The 14095-nt window shown below is 42.3% G+C and overlaps 2 protein-coding genes across 2 annotated transcripts in view; one reads left to right on the plus strand and one right to left on the minus strand.

Moving 5' to 3' along the window:
- The window catches only part of CPEB3 (cytoplasmic polyadenylation element binding protein 3), a 221316-nt gene extending 217386 nt beyond the window's left edge, over positions 1–3930 (minus strand). Inside the window, exon 1 of the mRNA XM_004369929.2 lies at positions 3752–3930. The gene's annotated coding sequence lies outside the window, so the exon portion shown is untranslated. The remainder of the gene's footprint in view (positions 1–3751) is intronic.
- Positions 3931–3987: 57 nt separating this feature from the next.
- Positions 3988–14095, plus strand: part of MARCHF5 (membrane associated ring-CH-type finger 5) — a 57160-nt gene continuing 47052 nt past the window's right edge. Inside the window, exon 1 of the mRNA XM_004369932.2 lies at positions 3988–4369. Within this exon, the coding sequence (XP_004369989.1) occupies positions 4335–4369 (35 nt within the window). The 5' untranslated portion in view covers positions 3988–4334. The remainder of the gene's footprint in view (positions 4370–14095) is intronic.

The raw sequence follows: 14095 nt of genomic DNA on the forward strand, positions 1-14095 counted from the left end.
TGTCTGCTGTCTTCGGGGTATTCAGTGGTTATTTTCCTCATTTATTGATTGTAGATTTGTTTGTTTTGTCCTGCTTTTTTGTTCTATTTGGTTATGTCTGAGCAGGTGGGCTGTGCATTCTTTGTAGTTTGCTTGTCTGTGAGCACATTACTTTTTACCTCCTTCTCCAATGGGCAGGGTCAGTCACTCAGGTATGGTACAGCAGGGCAGGTCCAGCTAAAGGGGAGTTGCTGGGATGGGTTGTTTGTGGCACGTACCAGGGCTGACAGTGTGTACCAGGAATCAGTGCAGGGCAGGTTCCAGTAGGTCATACCTGTGCTGCTTGGGAGTGTGCTGTTCAGTACATGGTGCAGGCAGATAGGAAGGAGGGGGTAGATTATGATGTGTGGAGCTAAGATGGGTATGGGAAAGAGGAGAGAGAGAGGAACAGGAGCCAAAAACAAACAAAAAAGAGTGCTAAAGGAGCTTGCTATTGGAGTGGAGAGATGAGAGACTGAGAAATAGGGAAAAACAAAAATGAAAAAAGAGAAAAGGGTAAAAGAAAAAAATGAATAAATCGAGAAGCTGGAAATGAAGAAAGACAAAAACGGAATAAAGGAGAGAAGAAAACAAAACAAGGAAACGAAAAAAAAAAAACCCAAAACCAAAAAAAAAAAAAAAGAAAGAAAAAAGAAATGCCCCCAGGGATATCCCTGTGCGTCTGCGCAGAGTAAAGGAGTAGCCTCCAAGCCGCGCGGCACTGCCCGGCTAGAAGAGGCTCCAAAGCTGAGAAAAGAAAAAGAAAACAAACAAACAAACCAGAACAAATCAGAGCAAACAAACAAAAAAGCACCAGAGGTCCCACCAGTGTGGCAGCATGGGCCAGGAAACAGTTTCACAGTGGAGCAGTGTTTCACAGCCTTTCAGGAAAAGCAAAGATGGCACAGGGAGCCAGATATTTGAGAGAAAGGAGGGGGAGGTGGTGAGAGGTAAGGAAGAAATCTAAAGAAGTGGAAAAAAAGCAACACCAGCTGCCAATAAAAGGCAGTCAGGGAGCGGGCCAGTGTGGGTGGGTGGAATCCAAGCAACACCAGGGTAAAGCTGGTGCTTCCTGGCCAAGAGACTGTGGCTGCAGGATGCAGAGGAGGCTAAGTGGGGGTGAATAGGTGAATAAGTGTGGGGGGTGGGAAAGCATATATCGCTGGTTACCAGCTGTTCTGTCTCCTGCTGGAGGCTCTGTGAAGCTGCTTTCTCGTACCCCCTGTTCACCGATCTCCAATAGGAGTCCAAGATGGTGGATCTGTGCTGTGGTAGCTGATAGGGGACCTCTGCATGTATCTCTCCTCGCTCTCTGTTCTCGGTCAGTTTCTTATTCCATACGGTGCTTGGCTGACTTATCTCTTCATTTGATGCTTAGGGTTTCAGGACTGATGTTTGACTCTGTTTGACTTAGTTTTTCTGATCTTTGCTGCGGAGGGACGGCATGGTGCTTCTGACTATGTCACCATGTTGCCCGGAAGTCTCCACACCGTTTCTTTTTTTGTATACTTTATCTTTAGTAAGATGTACTATATACAACATTGCAGCATGTAATTTGCTGTTATCATTCTCAGATGTTCACTTGCAGATGTTCATAGTTATGATTTATAAAGATACTGATAATAAAAGGTAATAATAATGAAAACTAAAAAAAAATGAGGTATTTGACTTATGTCAGAACCGACTTATGATAGAGTTGTTGGAATGGAACTCCGTCTTATGTCAGGGACTACCTGCATACAGTTCAATGTTTTGTTAGTATATTTACAGTCGTGCCACCATCACCATAATCTAATTGTTTCATTTCTTACTTTTTTTCATTGAGATATAATCCACATACAGTAATATTCACCCTTGTAAAGTATACAGTTTGGTAGTTTTTAGTATATTCACAAAATTGTGCAACCATCACCACTGTCTAATTCTGGGACATTTCATAACCCCAAAAAGAAACCTTGTACTTATTAGCAGTGACTCCTCATTTCCACCCAACTCCTCCAGCCCCAGACAACCACTAATCTACTTTTCGTCTCTATGGATTTGCCTATTCTAGACAATTCATATAAATGGAATCGAACAATGTGTGTTCTTTTGTAACTGGCACCTTTTACTTAGCATAATGTTTTCAAGGTTCACCCAGGTAGTCACTTTATTTCTTTTTACTGCCTAATAATACTCTATTGTAGGGATATGCCCCATTTGGTTTATCTATTTATCAATTGATGGATATTTGTGTTGTTTCCACTTTTTGGCTATTATGATAAATGTTGCTATGAACATTCATGTAAAGTCTTTGTGTGGAGATATGTTTTCACTTCTCTTGTAAACACCTAGGAGTGGAATTACTGGATCAGGTGCTAATTACTCTTAAGAGAATAACAGAAATTTATTTTTTTTCTATTTCAAAGAGTTTTTAACAGAGCCAAGAAACTGGTTTTTCATAAAAAGGCTGATATAAAATCTAATCTTAGAATAGAAATTCTAAGACGAGGTGAGAATTCCTTTTAGTGTAAATCATAACACTAAATGGAGTTTGCAGCAGTCTAATCAATATGCTAGGATCAAATTCTTAAGCCACATCTCCTGTGGCTGACAATTGCTTAAGAGATAAGTACACAGTAAGGGGAGGTTTATACAGTACAAAAAGCAACAAATCAGAGTTTAAAATATTAGACACTCTAATTAAAACTATTCATTTTCCTTCCCTAGCGGGGGTCTGTTTCTCATTTCATTAGAAAAAGGTGGATCGTTCATTATAATTAGTTATATAAATTTCCCCCAAAACCTTTGATAAAAGCATATTTCAGAAGCTGAAGGCCAACTAAACCTCTGGTCACATGTTATTTTTGTTTTTTTCCTGGCAATGTACATTCTAGTTCAAATATATCCAGGGAGCCGACTTTGAAGAGAGAAATTAAGAGTTGATTGTAAAATTCTACATAAACAAGAGCTTAAAAAACACATTTCAATTCAAGGTAAAATTAACCATCATGCGGGGGAAATTAAGCATAATCAAGGGAAAACTATCAGGCGTCCTACCAAGCACAGCACTAGAGAACGCCACAGGTCACCCAAAATACGCATTCTTTTTAGCCAAAGCTCTCTCCTCCCGCCAAAGCTCTAGGAATCTAGAGCGTCAGAAAAATGACCCAACCAGTGACTTATGATTCCTTTTTGATTCTCCCTATCCACCTGCTTGGAGGTGTCAAGGTGACTAAAAATGGTTAACAGTGGCCAGCAGCAGAGAGAAGCAAACATCCCTGACAACCCACAGCTGAGTAAGCAAGAGCTGTTTATTCACGAACATGTTCCATTTGGAGACTGCCGTCAAGTCCTGAAAGCCCAGGCATATTTTAGAAGGTTCCTTGAGAGGGAGAGAATAATCCTTTTATTCCCACCCCCGCCCCAACACACTCTGAGAGGCTCGGCTAGAAGCCATCTGGTCAAGACAGACCCTACCCACCGACCCCCCAAGAATAACCTCACGCACCAGAGCATCCGACCTTCCTGGGGATTGTGTAACTTCCCAAAACAGGTTTTGAGAGGGAGAGGCTGGCCTCAGCTTTAGAAGGGACTTCTGCTACCCCCATCCTCGCCAAGGCCCGCCCCAACGCCGGGGCCGGGGCTGTAGACCCTGGCGAGGAATGGCCCTTCCAGCTCCCTCTCCTCACCTGGCTCCGTCCCACCTGAGGGCAAGAGGTGCGGGGAAAAGAAACAGGCAAGGAAGGCTGACCTTGTTGCTACTGACAGTGGAGCGACACATCCTGCTGCTTCTTGGAAAGCGGCCCGAAGGACATCCTTCCCCCCGAAGGAAGGAAACCGGAGGGCGCCGGCCGGGCGGCGGCGGGCGCGGCGGCGGTGGTCGGGGCGGGCTGTGCAGCCTCTAGCGGGGACGGTCCGAGGACTACATCTCCCAGGCTGCTCTGGGCCGCCCTGCGTCGTGACCCCGGCGCGCACGGAGGCGGTGACTCTTACCTCACAGAGGTAGCTCCTCCGCCGGCAGCAACTCGGCGTCCGCGGTCCATGGACCGGAACCTCCGGCCGACGGATAGGAACCCGGGCCGCGACCGCCGCCTCCCTGCCCCAGTCTCCTCCTCCTCGCTCCCCACCGCCACCTCTGGACACCCGCAGGCCGCGCACCGCCTCTGCCGGGTTCGCGGAGCCGTCCCGGAAGGTTGGGTGGCGGGTTCGCAGCTGCCACCGGACTGAGGCCTACTCTGCCGCCGCCGCCGCCGCCGCCTCTCAGTGCTATTGTCCCTGGGCCCGGCCCTCAGCGGGTCCACTGGGGAGTGCCGAGTACGCCGGCTTCGCTGACGATGCCGGACCAAGCCCTGCAGCAGATGCTGGACAGGTACGGGCAGCTTTGGGGTAGGACGGGAGTCACGGACGGTCGCTCTGCCTCTCCTCGCGCCCGTCCTCGAGGCTCTTCGTGAGAAGAGTCCGACGTGCCCGGAGGAGTTCCACGGCCGAGGGGCCGTGTGAGGGGCAGAAAGTTTGAAGTTTATACTCGGGGGAGGACAGAGCGGGCGGCCTCGGTTTGTAGATTAGAGGGAAACTTAGTTGAGAAATAGCGTCTAATTTGTTGGAAGGCCGTTTTTAAAATGAGAGGAGCTCACGTTAACCCACAGGATTAGTTTCTTTTCCTTGTTCCCTCCTCTCCAACTATGTTGTGTTTGTCACCGATGTCACTGGCAAGAAGGACCAGATTATCTTTCAGGAGAATGACCCTCCTACAATTTAAAGGCTCTTTCCAAAAACCAAGGATAAGCATTTCTCCCCCAACTCCCCATTCCCACTCCCAAACTGTAAGATCATAGTATCCGCAATGGAGCTTTAACGGTCAAACAAGAGTAGAGGTTATGGAAAACAGCCACATGAATCCCATCGCTGGCCAGTTAGCGTACTTTACGATTAGTTGAGTTCATTGACGAAGTTTCAGCCTATACTGAAGCCGGTTGCCCATTTTGGGGGGCTCCAGTTGTTAAAACTTTTTTTGTGTAGTCAGCTGCACTGCCCTCTGCTGTTCAAATTTTAGTCCATGGGTTCTACCATGATTTTTTGGAGACTCGTAACGCGCATTTTTCTCTAACCAGGTCTTCCTGGTATAGCCAATTGTACAGGCTAATGCATAATGTTTGTGGTTGCTTGCTATTCTCAACAGACATCACTTTCCACTCTGTTCAGCAGGTGGTACAGCTCTTTGTGCTAAGTTCCAACTGTAAGATGTTGTAAAAGAAGGGCTTCCCTTAGTTGAGATTTTACTATTTAAATGCTGTGTGTGTCTGCCACACCCAGAACATAAATCACTCAAGAGTACACCTCTACCCAGATGACATGGACATTTCTTTTGTAGCTTAGAATTTTGAGACACCGAAGTTGATAGAAACTATGTAAGTTTTTTCCAGTTGGGGTGATCGTTGGTTAATTCAGTCTTTGTTTCAGGTTAGCAGTCCGACATTGTATTGACTACCCTTTCCTTACGTATGTAGTTTACAAGTTCCTGGAAGACAGAAACTTATCATTGTTTACCTTGAGTTCTAGCACTGATTCTGCTACTCAACAGGTAATCAGTAAGTGTTGTATGAACAAATGCATTAATTTATTTCTCAGTTTACCGGATTTTCCTTCTATTATAATTTAGCATACTGGCAAATTGTATTTAAAAAAAAAACTAACAGTTGCTGTCGTATCAACACCAACTCATGGCAACTCTGTGTGTGTCAGAGTAAAAACTGTGCTCGATAGGGTTTTCAGTGGCTGATTTTTTTCGGAAGTAGATCGCCAGGCCTTTTGAGGCACCACTGGGTGGATACCAGCTGAGTGTATCAACTCTTTGCACCACCCAGGGACTCCCATGCGTGTTTGTTGTTGTTATGTGCCTTGGAGTTGGTTCCTACTCCGTGACCCAATAGGACAGGGTGGACCTGTCCCATAGGGTTTTCTAGGTTGAAATCTTAACAGGAACATATCGCCAGGTCTTTTCTCCTGCATAGCCACTGGTGGGCTCGAACCACTCACCTTTCTATTAGCAGCTGAATGCTTAACCATTGCAACTGCCAGCCAAGAATTATATATTTAGCAGAACTGCCTCTCAAATATGATGATGAAATTAGGGCTTTTACAGATAAACTGAAGTTTAGGGAATTTGCAAAAACCAAACCAAAATTACAAGAAATACTAAAGGGAGTCCTCTGGTTAGAAAATCAGTGACATCAGATAACAACGCAAGACTGGAACACAGGACAGAGCAACCAGATATTGACTCAGATAGGGAAGTCAAAAATACATCAAAGCTAAAACATTGAAAATAGGGAAACAGAGATATCAATATGTAAAAAAGGACAACATTAAAACAAAAAAGAGGGACTTAAAAAATATAGACATAGATTTTTCATATGGAGGGGAAGTCAAGGTGATATAAAGAAATAAAAGACTGGTATAAACTTAGAAAAATAGGGGTAAGTATTAAGGTAACCACAAAGGAAACTAACAATCCTACAAATCAAAATGAATGCTTAACCATTGCACCATCAGGGCTCCTTTCATGCATGTATCAAAAAAACACTGAAAACCAAACCCAATGCCGTCGAGTCGATTCCAACTTATAGCGACCCTATAGGACAGAGTAGAACTGCCCCATAGGGTTTCCAAGGAAAAGCTGGTATTCGAACTGCCGACCTTTTGGTTAGCAGCCATTCTCTTAACCACTTTGTCACCGGGTCTCCATATGAGGACTACTAAAATATGCCCAGAGGAGGTTGCTTCCTGCCATTGCCAATTCCAATCAGATAGGGCCCTACTTTGACAGAGTATTTTGTAATAGATTTTTTTTCCCCTCCTCTGAGGGCCTGCTGCTTTCATTTTTATGAAGGTCACTTTTTATAAAAGTTCTTGTGTTCGTGTGCTCTTTGGAAATTTCCATAAAAGTAAAAAGAAGCCAAATAGTACTAGTGAAGTGTTTAAAACCTCCCAACAAAAACTAGGAAATTCTGGCTTCAGTTACTGAAACAGGTGACCATAACACTGACTTAACTTCATCTTCTGTACCGTTTGACATACCTCAAAGTAGATTCTTTTTCTGCAAAATTTCTTTATTGTTGTAAAAATATATAGGTGCATGTGTGTATAAAACGCAGTATTTGCCAATTCAGCACTTTTTTGATGTACAGTTTAGTGACATCAGTTACATTAATCATGTTGTGCACCCATCCCTGTATTTGTTGCCAAGTTTTTCATCGTCATAAACAGATACTCACGGCTTCCCTTTCCCCCTCCCTCTTGCCCCTGCTAAGTATTAATAAACTTTGATCTCTGTACGATTGCCTATTCTAGATATTTCATTTAAGTGGGGTTATATAATATTTGTCCGTTTGTGTCTGAATTATTTCACTGAGCATAATGTTTTCAAGGTTTAGCTATGTTGTAGCATTTTTCAGGACTTTGCTTCTCTTTATGGCTGACTAATATTCCATTATATGTAGATACAGCACCGCATTTTGTTTATCCATTCATCTATTGATGGACATTTAGGTTTTTTCCACCTTCTGTCTATTGCGAATAGTGCTGCAGTGAACTTTGGTGTTCCAAGTTGAAACCTGACTCCACATTAGAATCACCTGGGGAGCATTTTAAACTATGAATGCTTGCTTGGGGCCTTGCATAAGACCTTTAGTTAACAAATTTCTGGAGGGTGGGACTTAGGTATCTATAGTTTCAGAAGCTTTCCAGATGTTTCTAATGTGGTTGAAACTACTGGCTTAGACACTAAGGGATTATTTCATGACAAGAGGTAGTGTAGTATAGTCAGAAAAGCTTGTGGTTTAGAGATGGAAATCATGAAATTCTAATTTTGCCCCTTACTAGCTATGTGACACTTTGGACTTAAATTCTGAGGCTGCATTTCCTCATTTGTAAAATGGAAGTATGCTACCTCACAGGGTTATTGAGTCTCAAATGAGAACACATGAAAGCACTTTATAAAACAATGAACACTATTCTATTCGTATGTTAGGCAGACTGTCAGATACTTAAGACCCTAGTGTAGTGTGTCAGTTTTTTCCCCATCTTCTTCATATTTTTTGTTGTTAGCTGCAGTCGAGTCACCCGCAACTCATGGCAACTCCATGTACAAGAGAATGAAATGCTGCCCAGTCCTGTGCAGCGATGGTTTGGGAATCGGACCATTGTGGTCCATAGGGTTTTCATTAGCTAATTTTTGGAAGTAGATTGCCAGGCTTTTTTTCCCTAGTCTATCTTAATCTGGAAGTTCCACTAAAACTTGTTCAGCATCATAGCAACACACAAACTGGGCTGGCCCTATATGCAAGTTGAACATTCCTCACGTGGTTCATTTGAAGAACATTGACAAGCCCAACAGACTAAAATACGTTAGCCTATTAGGGCCCAGAATTCTTACCTTGAATTTTGCTTCCCCCTAGCCTGGCCTTTGGGTGGCAATTTTTGAGAGACAAAATTTAGCACAAAAACTTGCCCGTGGTTTGCATATTTCTTCAACACAGATTTTATCCTTGTGAAGACTAAGGAAACATGCATGAGATAACATATATTGTTGTGTTGCTTCTAGGTTAAAAGTTATATGCTTTATAGGGAATCAGTTATTAAACACTTGTATTTATTGAATTTACTTAATAAACATCGAGTGCCTACGTGTTTTGTACTATTCTAGGCCCTTGGTGTATAGTAGTGAACATAACAAAAACTACCTTCATGGAGCTTAATTTCTAGTGATGTTTGTGTTCCATAAACTGTCAAATAAAATGAAGATATGTTTAATTGTAACGTGAATGGTATGTTCCTTTTATACCGCTTAATCTTTCAAGGTGTTTAAACTAGTGACATTTTATTAGTAGCTGAAGCTGAATTGTCTTGTCCTTTGCAAATAACTGATTTTAGTTTAACAGTTACTTGTTTATCTTGATACATTTCATTATTGCAGTATTTGTAACCAGAAAGAATATATATTGGTATATACATTTCGATCACCTTTCATTTTTATTAACAATAAGCAATTGTTTATGTAAATTTATTATTTGAACCTGTAAGTTACTGTGGGTAGACAGTTGAGAGTAGTGAGAAGGGGAGGGTGGTTTTTCTAGTGCCTTAAATGATCTGGGGTCACAAATATCATTGCCCAGAAATTATAACATTGATAATAAACCTTTATATCAGGTTATCTAAACCTTGGTTAGTTTCTTTCTTTCCTTCATTGCCACACATCTTTAACAAGAAGTCTGTTATTATATATTACCTTCTCTATCGTCATCTACTTTTTTGTTTTATCTTAAATTTCTAAAAATTAGAATTAAAATATGTAGAGAACAAGACAAAGAATATTCTAATAAACTGCAGGCATGGACCTCAAATTTGAAGCCTGGACCTTCTTAAAGTTGTTTCTGAGAACTTGACTTTTGCTTCCCCATCTCACTGTAAATCAGGAAGTTATACGATCATCTGGTATCTTGTTAAAATGTAGATTCTGTTGTATTATATCTGGGGTGGAAATGCAAATTCTCAGCAGGGGTTCAGAATCCCTGCGTTAAATACTCAGGAATTTGTTGTGGTTGTTTTGGAGAATAATCTGCTCCCTCCCCACCCCCAATGGCAAAATGAATTAGAATCCTTACTCTGTGAGGGTGTTACCATCCCCAGATTCCTGTGGGGAATTTAGAGATCAAGGAAACCATACTCTGTTAAGAGCATGCTATAGTATCTTCTGATTTATATAACTTCGGTGCAACAGGTTTCTCTTCATATGTAGTCTTTGTGGCTCTGGGTTTGTAGTTCTGCCAGAATAATTTGCTAGGTCACAATCTTGCAGAGGGATTGGACAGTTTACTATGCATAAGGTACATAAAACCCTTGCGGGGATTGGTTTATATAACCATGCAAATTAGGTGGTCTTGGTGGAAGAAATAGGCTGATAAAAGGGCTAATCCCACAGAGGTTGAGGAGGAACTCAAAACCATCAAGGGGAGGAGCCGGGAGCAGAGTGTGTGCTTTGGCCCCAGGGTCCCTGCACTAAGACCCTCCTGGAACCAGCAAACAGAGCTGTAACACTGGAGATGGTGCAAGAGGGCATGAGACGGTGGTAGCAGTGTGAGCGGTGAACCCGGAGAGCAGTGCGAGATGGCTGCAGTGGGTTTCCTGACTCCAGTGTGAGATGGCTGCAGTGGGCTTCCCAGCTCCAGAGCAAGGCGGCTGCAGTGAGCTTGCTGACCCATGGAGCGAGAGAGAGCCAAGTGCTTCCAGGCAGGAGGCTTGCTGCAGAATGGGGTGCCTCTGGTCATTGGTTGGTGTAGCTAAAGGGTTGTAACACTTAGCCTGAGCAGGGCAGAAGCCAAGAGAAAGCTAGCGTGGCCGATAGAAGGGCCTAATAGCACAGCCTGCCTGGGGGAATGGCCGAGAAGGAGCTGAGAGCTGTCTTGGAAGCTGTCCTGATTGAGAAACTGTATCTTATCACTTCCAGGTTGATCCTGATCCTGAGTTATAGCCTGTTACTTCCCTAGTAGACTACGTATATGTATTATGAGTATAGTCTAAGTTCTGTGTGGTCATTGCAACAAATTCTCGAACCAAGCAAAGAAGTAGAGAGTACCGTGGGGAGGATGACTGGAGCCAGAATTGGTAAAAAGGTTGGAGAGTGGAGGTATGTCTGACCTCTACCTCATAGGAATCAGCCTTGGGCTGAAGTTAGGCAACTTCTGGTGCTGCTAGGTTACAGTAACCATCTCTGAGTTTACATTAAAGCAATTTCACACTCTCTTTGTCAGTTGGCATCTTTACCTCTATCACATCGCTCTCCCATTTTAGTAATTACAGACTGATAACCTGGAATTAAAAACCGTAAACAGTTTATATTTGCTTCTATCTGTATGTGTGAAAAGTAGAAATATTATGGATAAAGTCCCCTTTCATTCCTATCCTCCATCCTCTCCACATCCCCTCTCCGCTATAATAAAATAGGTGAAGATGGCACAGGACCGGGCAGTGTTTCATTTTGTTGTACATAGGGCCACTATGAGTCGGAACCCACTCGATGGCACCAAATAACAACAACAATCTTTCAGTCTTCTTCTTGTAATGCTTTTGTATATACTGGAGTCTGTGGATGGTGCAAACAATGCACTCGGCTGCTAACCAAAAGGTTGGCAGTATGAGTCCACCCAGAGGATCCTCAGAAGAAAGGACTGGTGATCTACTGCCAGAAAATTAGCCATTGACAGAGTAGAAGAAAAATATAGAACAAAATCCAAATTCATAAAAAAGGCCAGACTTACTGGTCTTAATAGAGACCAGAGAAACCATCAAGACGATAGCCCTAAGACACCCTTCTATTATTATTATTGAATGGGAAACTAATTTACTAGTAAACTTTCACCTAAAGCACAATAAAATGTTTTTTAAAAAAGATCAGCAATTGAAAACCCTATGGAGCACCGTTCTATGCTGACATACGTGAGGTCACCATGAGTCAGAATTGACTTGATGACAACTGTTTTTGTTTTTTTTTTTTTCCTTTTGGTTATATTTACCATAAATACTAATTAATAGTATTGTTTTTGTTTCTACAATTTAAATATATCTATAATTTGCTTTTGTTGGTATTGTTTTGAATTCTGTGATATGTAGCAATTAAAGTAAGAATTTAGGTAGTATATATAAAATACATCTACATAAAGGAAACTGTGTTGGCGTAGTGGTTAAGAGTTACGGCTGCTAACCAAAAGGTTGGCAGTTCGAATCCATCAGATGCTCCTTGGAAATCCTATGGGGCAGTTCTACTCTGTCCTTTAGGGCTGCTATGAGTTGGAATAGACTCAATGGCAATGGGTTTGGTTTGGTTTTTGGTTTTTATGTAATACAGTATTTCATTGTATTAACATACTGCTTTTTTTAATCCATTCCCTTTATTCATGACATTTAGATTCTTATTTTCCCTTTATTATCTCTCCTTATAATTTGATTTCCATTCCCCCTTTTTTCCTTGTTTGTTGTTAGCTGCCCTCGAATCAGCCCCCAACTCATAGGAACCCCATGCACAACAGAATGAAATGCTGCCTAGTCCTGTACCATCCCCTGATGGGTTGTGGATCCAACCACTGTGATCTGTATGGCTTTTACTGACTGATTTTCAGAAGCAGATCACCAGGCCTATCTTCCTAGTCCATCTTAGTGTAGAAGCTCCTCTGAAACCTGTTCAGCATCTGACAGACAGCTGGTGGCTGTGCATTGGTGCATTGGCTGGAAATGGAACCCAGGTCTCCCACGTGGAAGGCAAGAATTCCACCACTGAACCACCACTGCCCACCTTTTCTTTCCTTAACTCTACTAAAAGTATACTAAAAGTCATCGATAACTTACTTATTTATAATTGTGCTTTAGGTGAAAGTTTAGAGTGCAAATTAGTTTCTCATTCAAAAATTTATACACAGATTGTTTCGTGACATTGATTGCAGTGTCCACAATGTGTCAGCACTCTCCCGCTTTCCACCCTGGGTTCCCTGTTTCCATTCATCCAGTTTTCCTCTCCCTTCCTGCTTTCTCATGTTTGTTTTTGGGCAGGTGTTGCCCATTTGGTCTCATATACTTAACTGATCTGAGAAGCATGTTCCTCACGTGTGTTATTGTTTGTTTTATAGGCCTGTCCAATCTTTGGCTGAAAGGTGAACTTCAGGAGTGGCTTCAGTTCTGGGTTGGAAGGGTGTCTGGGGTCATAGTCTCAGGATTTTCTCCAGTCTCTGTCAGACCAGTAAGTCTGGTCTTTCTTGTGAATTTGAATTTTGTTCTACATTTTTCTACGGCTCCATACCAATAACTTCTTAATTGGTAAACCTGATGACCTTCTCTTGGTTCTCTTGTCATTGACATATATGTATTGGAGATGGAAACTGATGACCACCCCTTAACATGTTGAAATTATGTTGTTATACCATTTACTATTTCTGTTTCTGCCCTTTGCTTTTTTCCCCCCCTCATATATCACCTTTTCTTCCTTCAATCCCTTAAGTATGGGGGCTTTCTTAAGGTTCAACCCTCAGCACTTAATCATTCTTTGCTGAAAAGTATACCCACTTAAACTATCTCACTTTTACCTCTGTTGGATTGGCACCTCACCCAGATCTGTGTTTTTATTCCTGACCTTTTTCCTAGACTTCAGTGCCTTATTTCCACCTGCGTAGTAGACATTTGCATTATGTGTATATGGTAATACCAGCCTCAACTTATCTAAAAACTAAACTACTGATATTTCCCTTACCTATACTTTTCATGAATTCCCAAGTTTTGGTCTTTGACATGGCCATTCTTCTTTTAGTCTACCAGCCATAAAACCTAAAAAAAAATTTTCATGTCATTTATGTGCTTTAAAACCTGACAATGACTCTGTTGTTGTTGTTTATTGTAGTTTAAGTGAATGTTTACATTTCAAGTTAGTCTCTTATACAAAAATTTATACATACATTGTTATGTGACCCTGATTGCTCTCCCTATACTGTGACAGCACACTCCTCCTTTCCACCCCTGATTTCCCATGTCCGTTTAAACAGCTTCTAACCCTCTCTGCCTTCTCATCTCACCTCCAGACAGAAGCTGCCTGTTTAGTCTTATGTATCTACTTAAGCTAAGAGGCACACTCTTCACGAGTATGATTTTATGTCCCACAGTCCAGTCCAATCTTTGTCTGAAGTGTTCGCCTCAGAAATTGTTTTAGTTCTGAGCTGACAGAGAGTCCAGGGGCCGTGCTTTCTGGGGTTCCTCCCATCTCATTCAGACCATTAAGTCTGGTCTTCTTACTAGAATTTGAGCTCTGCATCCCACCCTTCCCCTGCTCCATCAGGGACTCTGTTGTGTTCCCTGTCAGGGTGGTCATTGGTGGTAGCCACGCGCCATCTAGTTCTTCTGGTCTCAGACTGATGAAGTCTCTGGTTTATGTGGCCCTTTCTGTCTCTTGAGCTAATACTTCCCTTCTGTCTTTGGTGTTCTTCATTCTCCTTTACTCCAGGTGGTTGGGACCAATTGGTGCATCTTAGATGGCTGCTTACAAGCTTTGAAGACCCCA

Source organism: Trichechus manatus, unplaced genomic scaffold (genome assembly GCF_000243295.1).
Source record: "Trichechus manatus latirostris isolate Lorelei unplaced genomic scaffold, TriManLat1.0 scaffold00007, whole genome shotgun sequence".
NCBI lineage: Eukaryota > Metazoa > Chordata > Mammalia > Sirenia > Trichechidae > Trichechus > Trichechus manatus.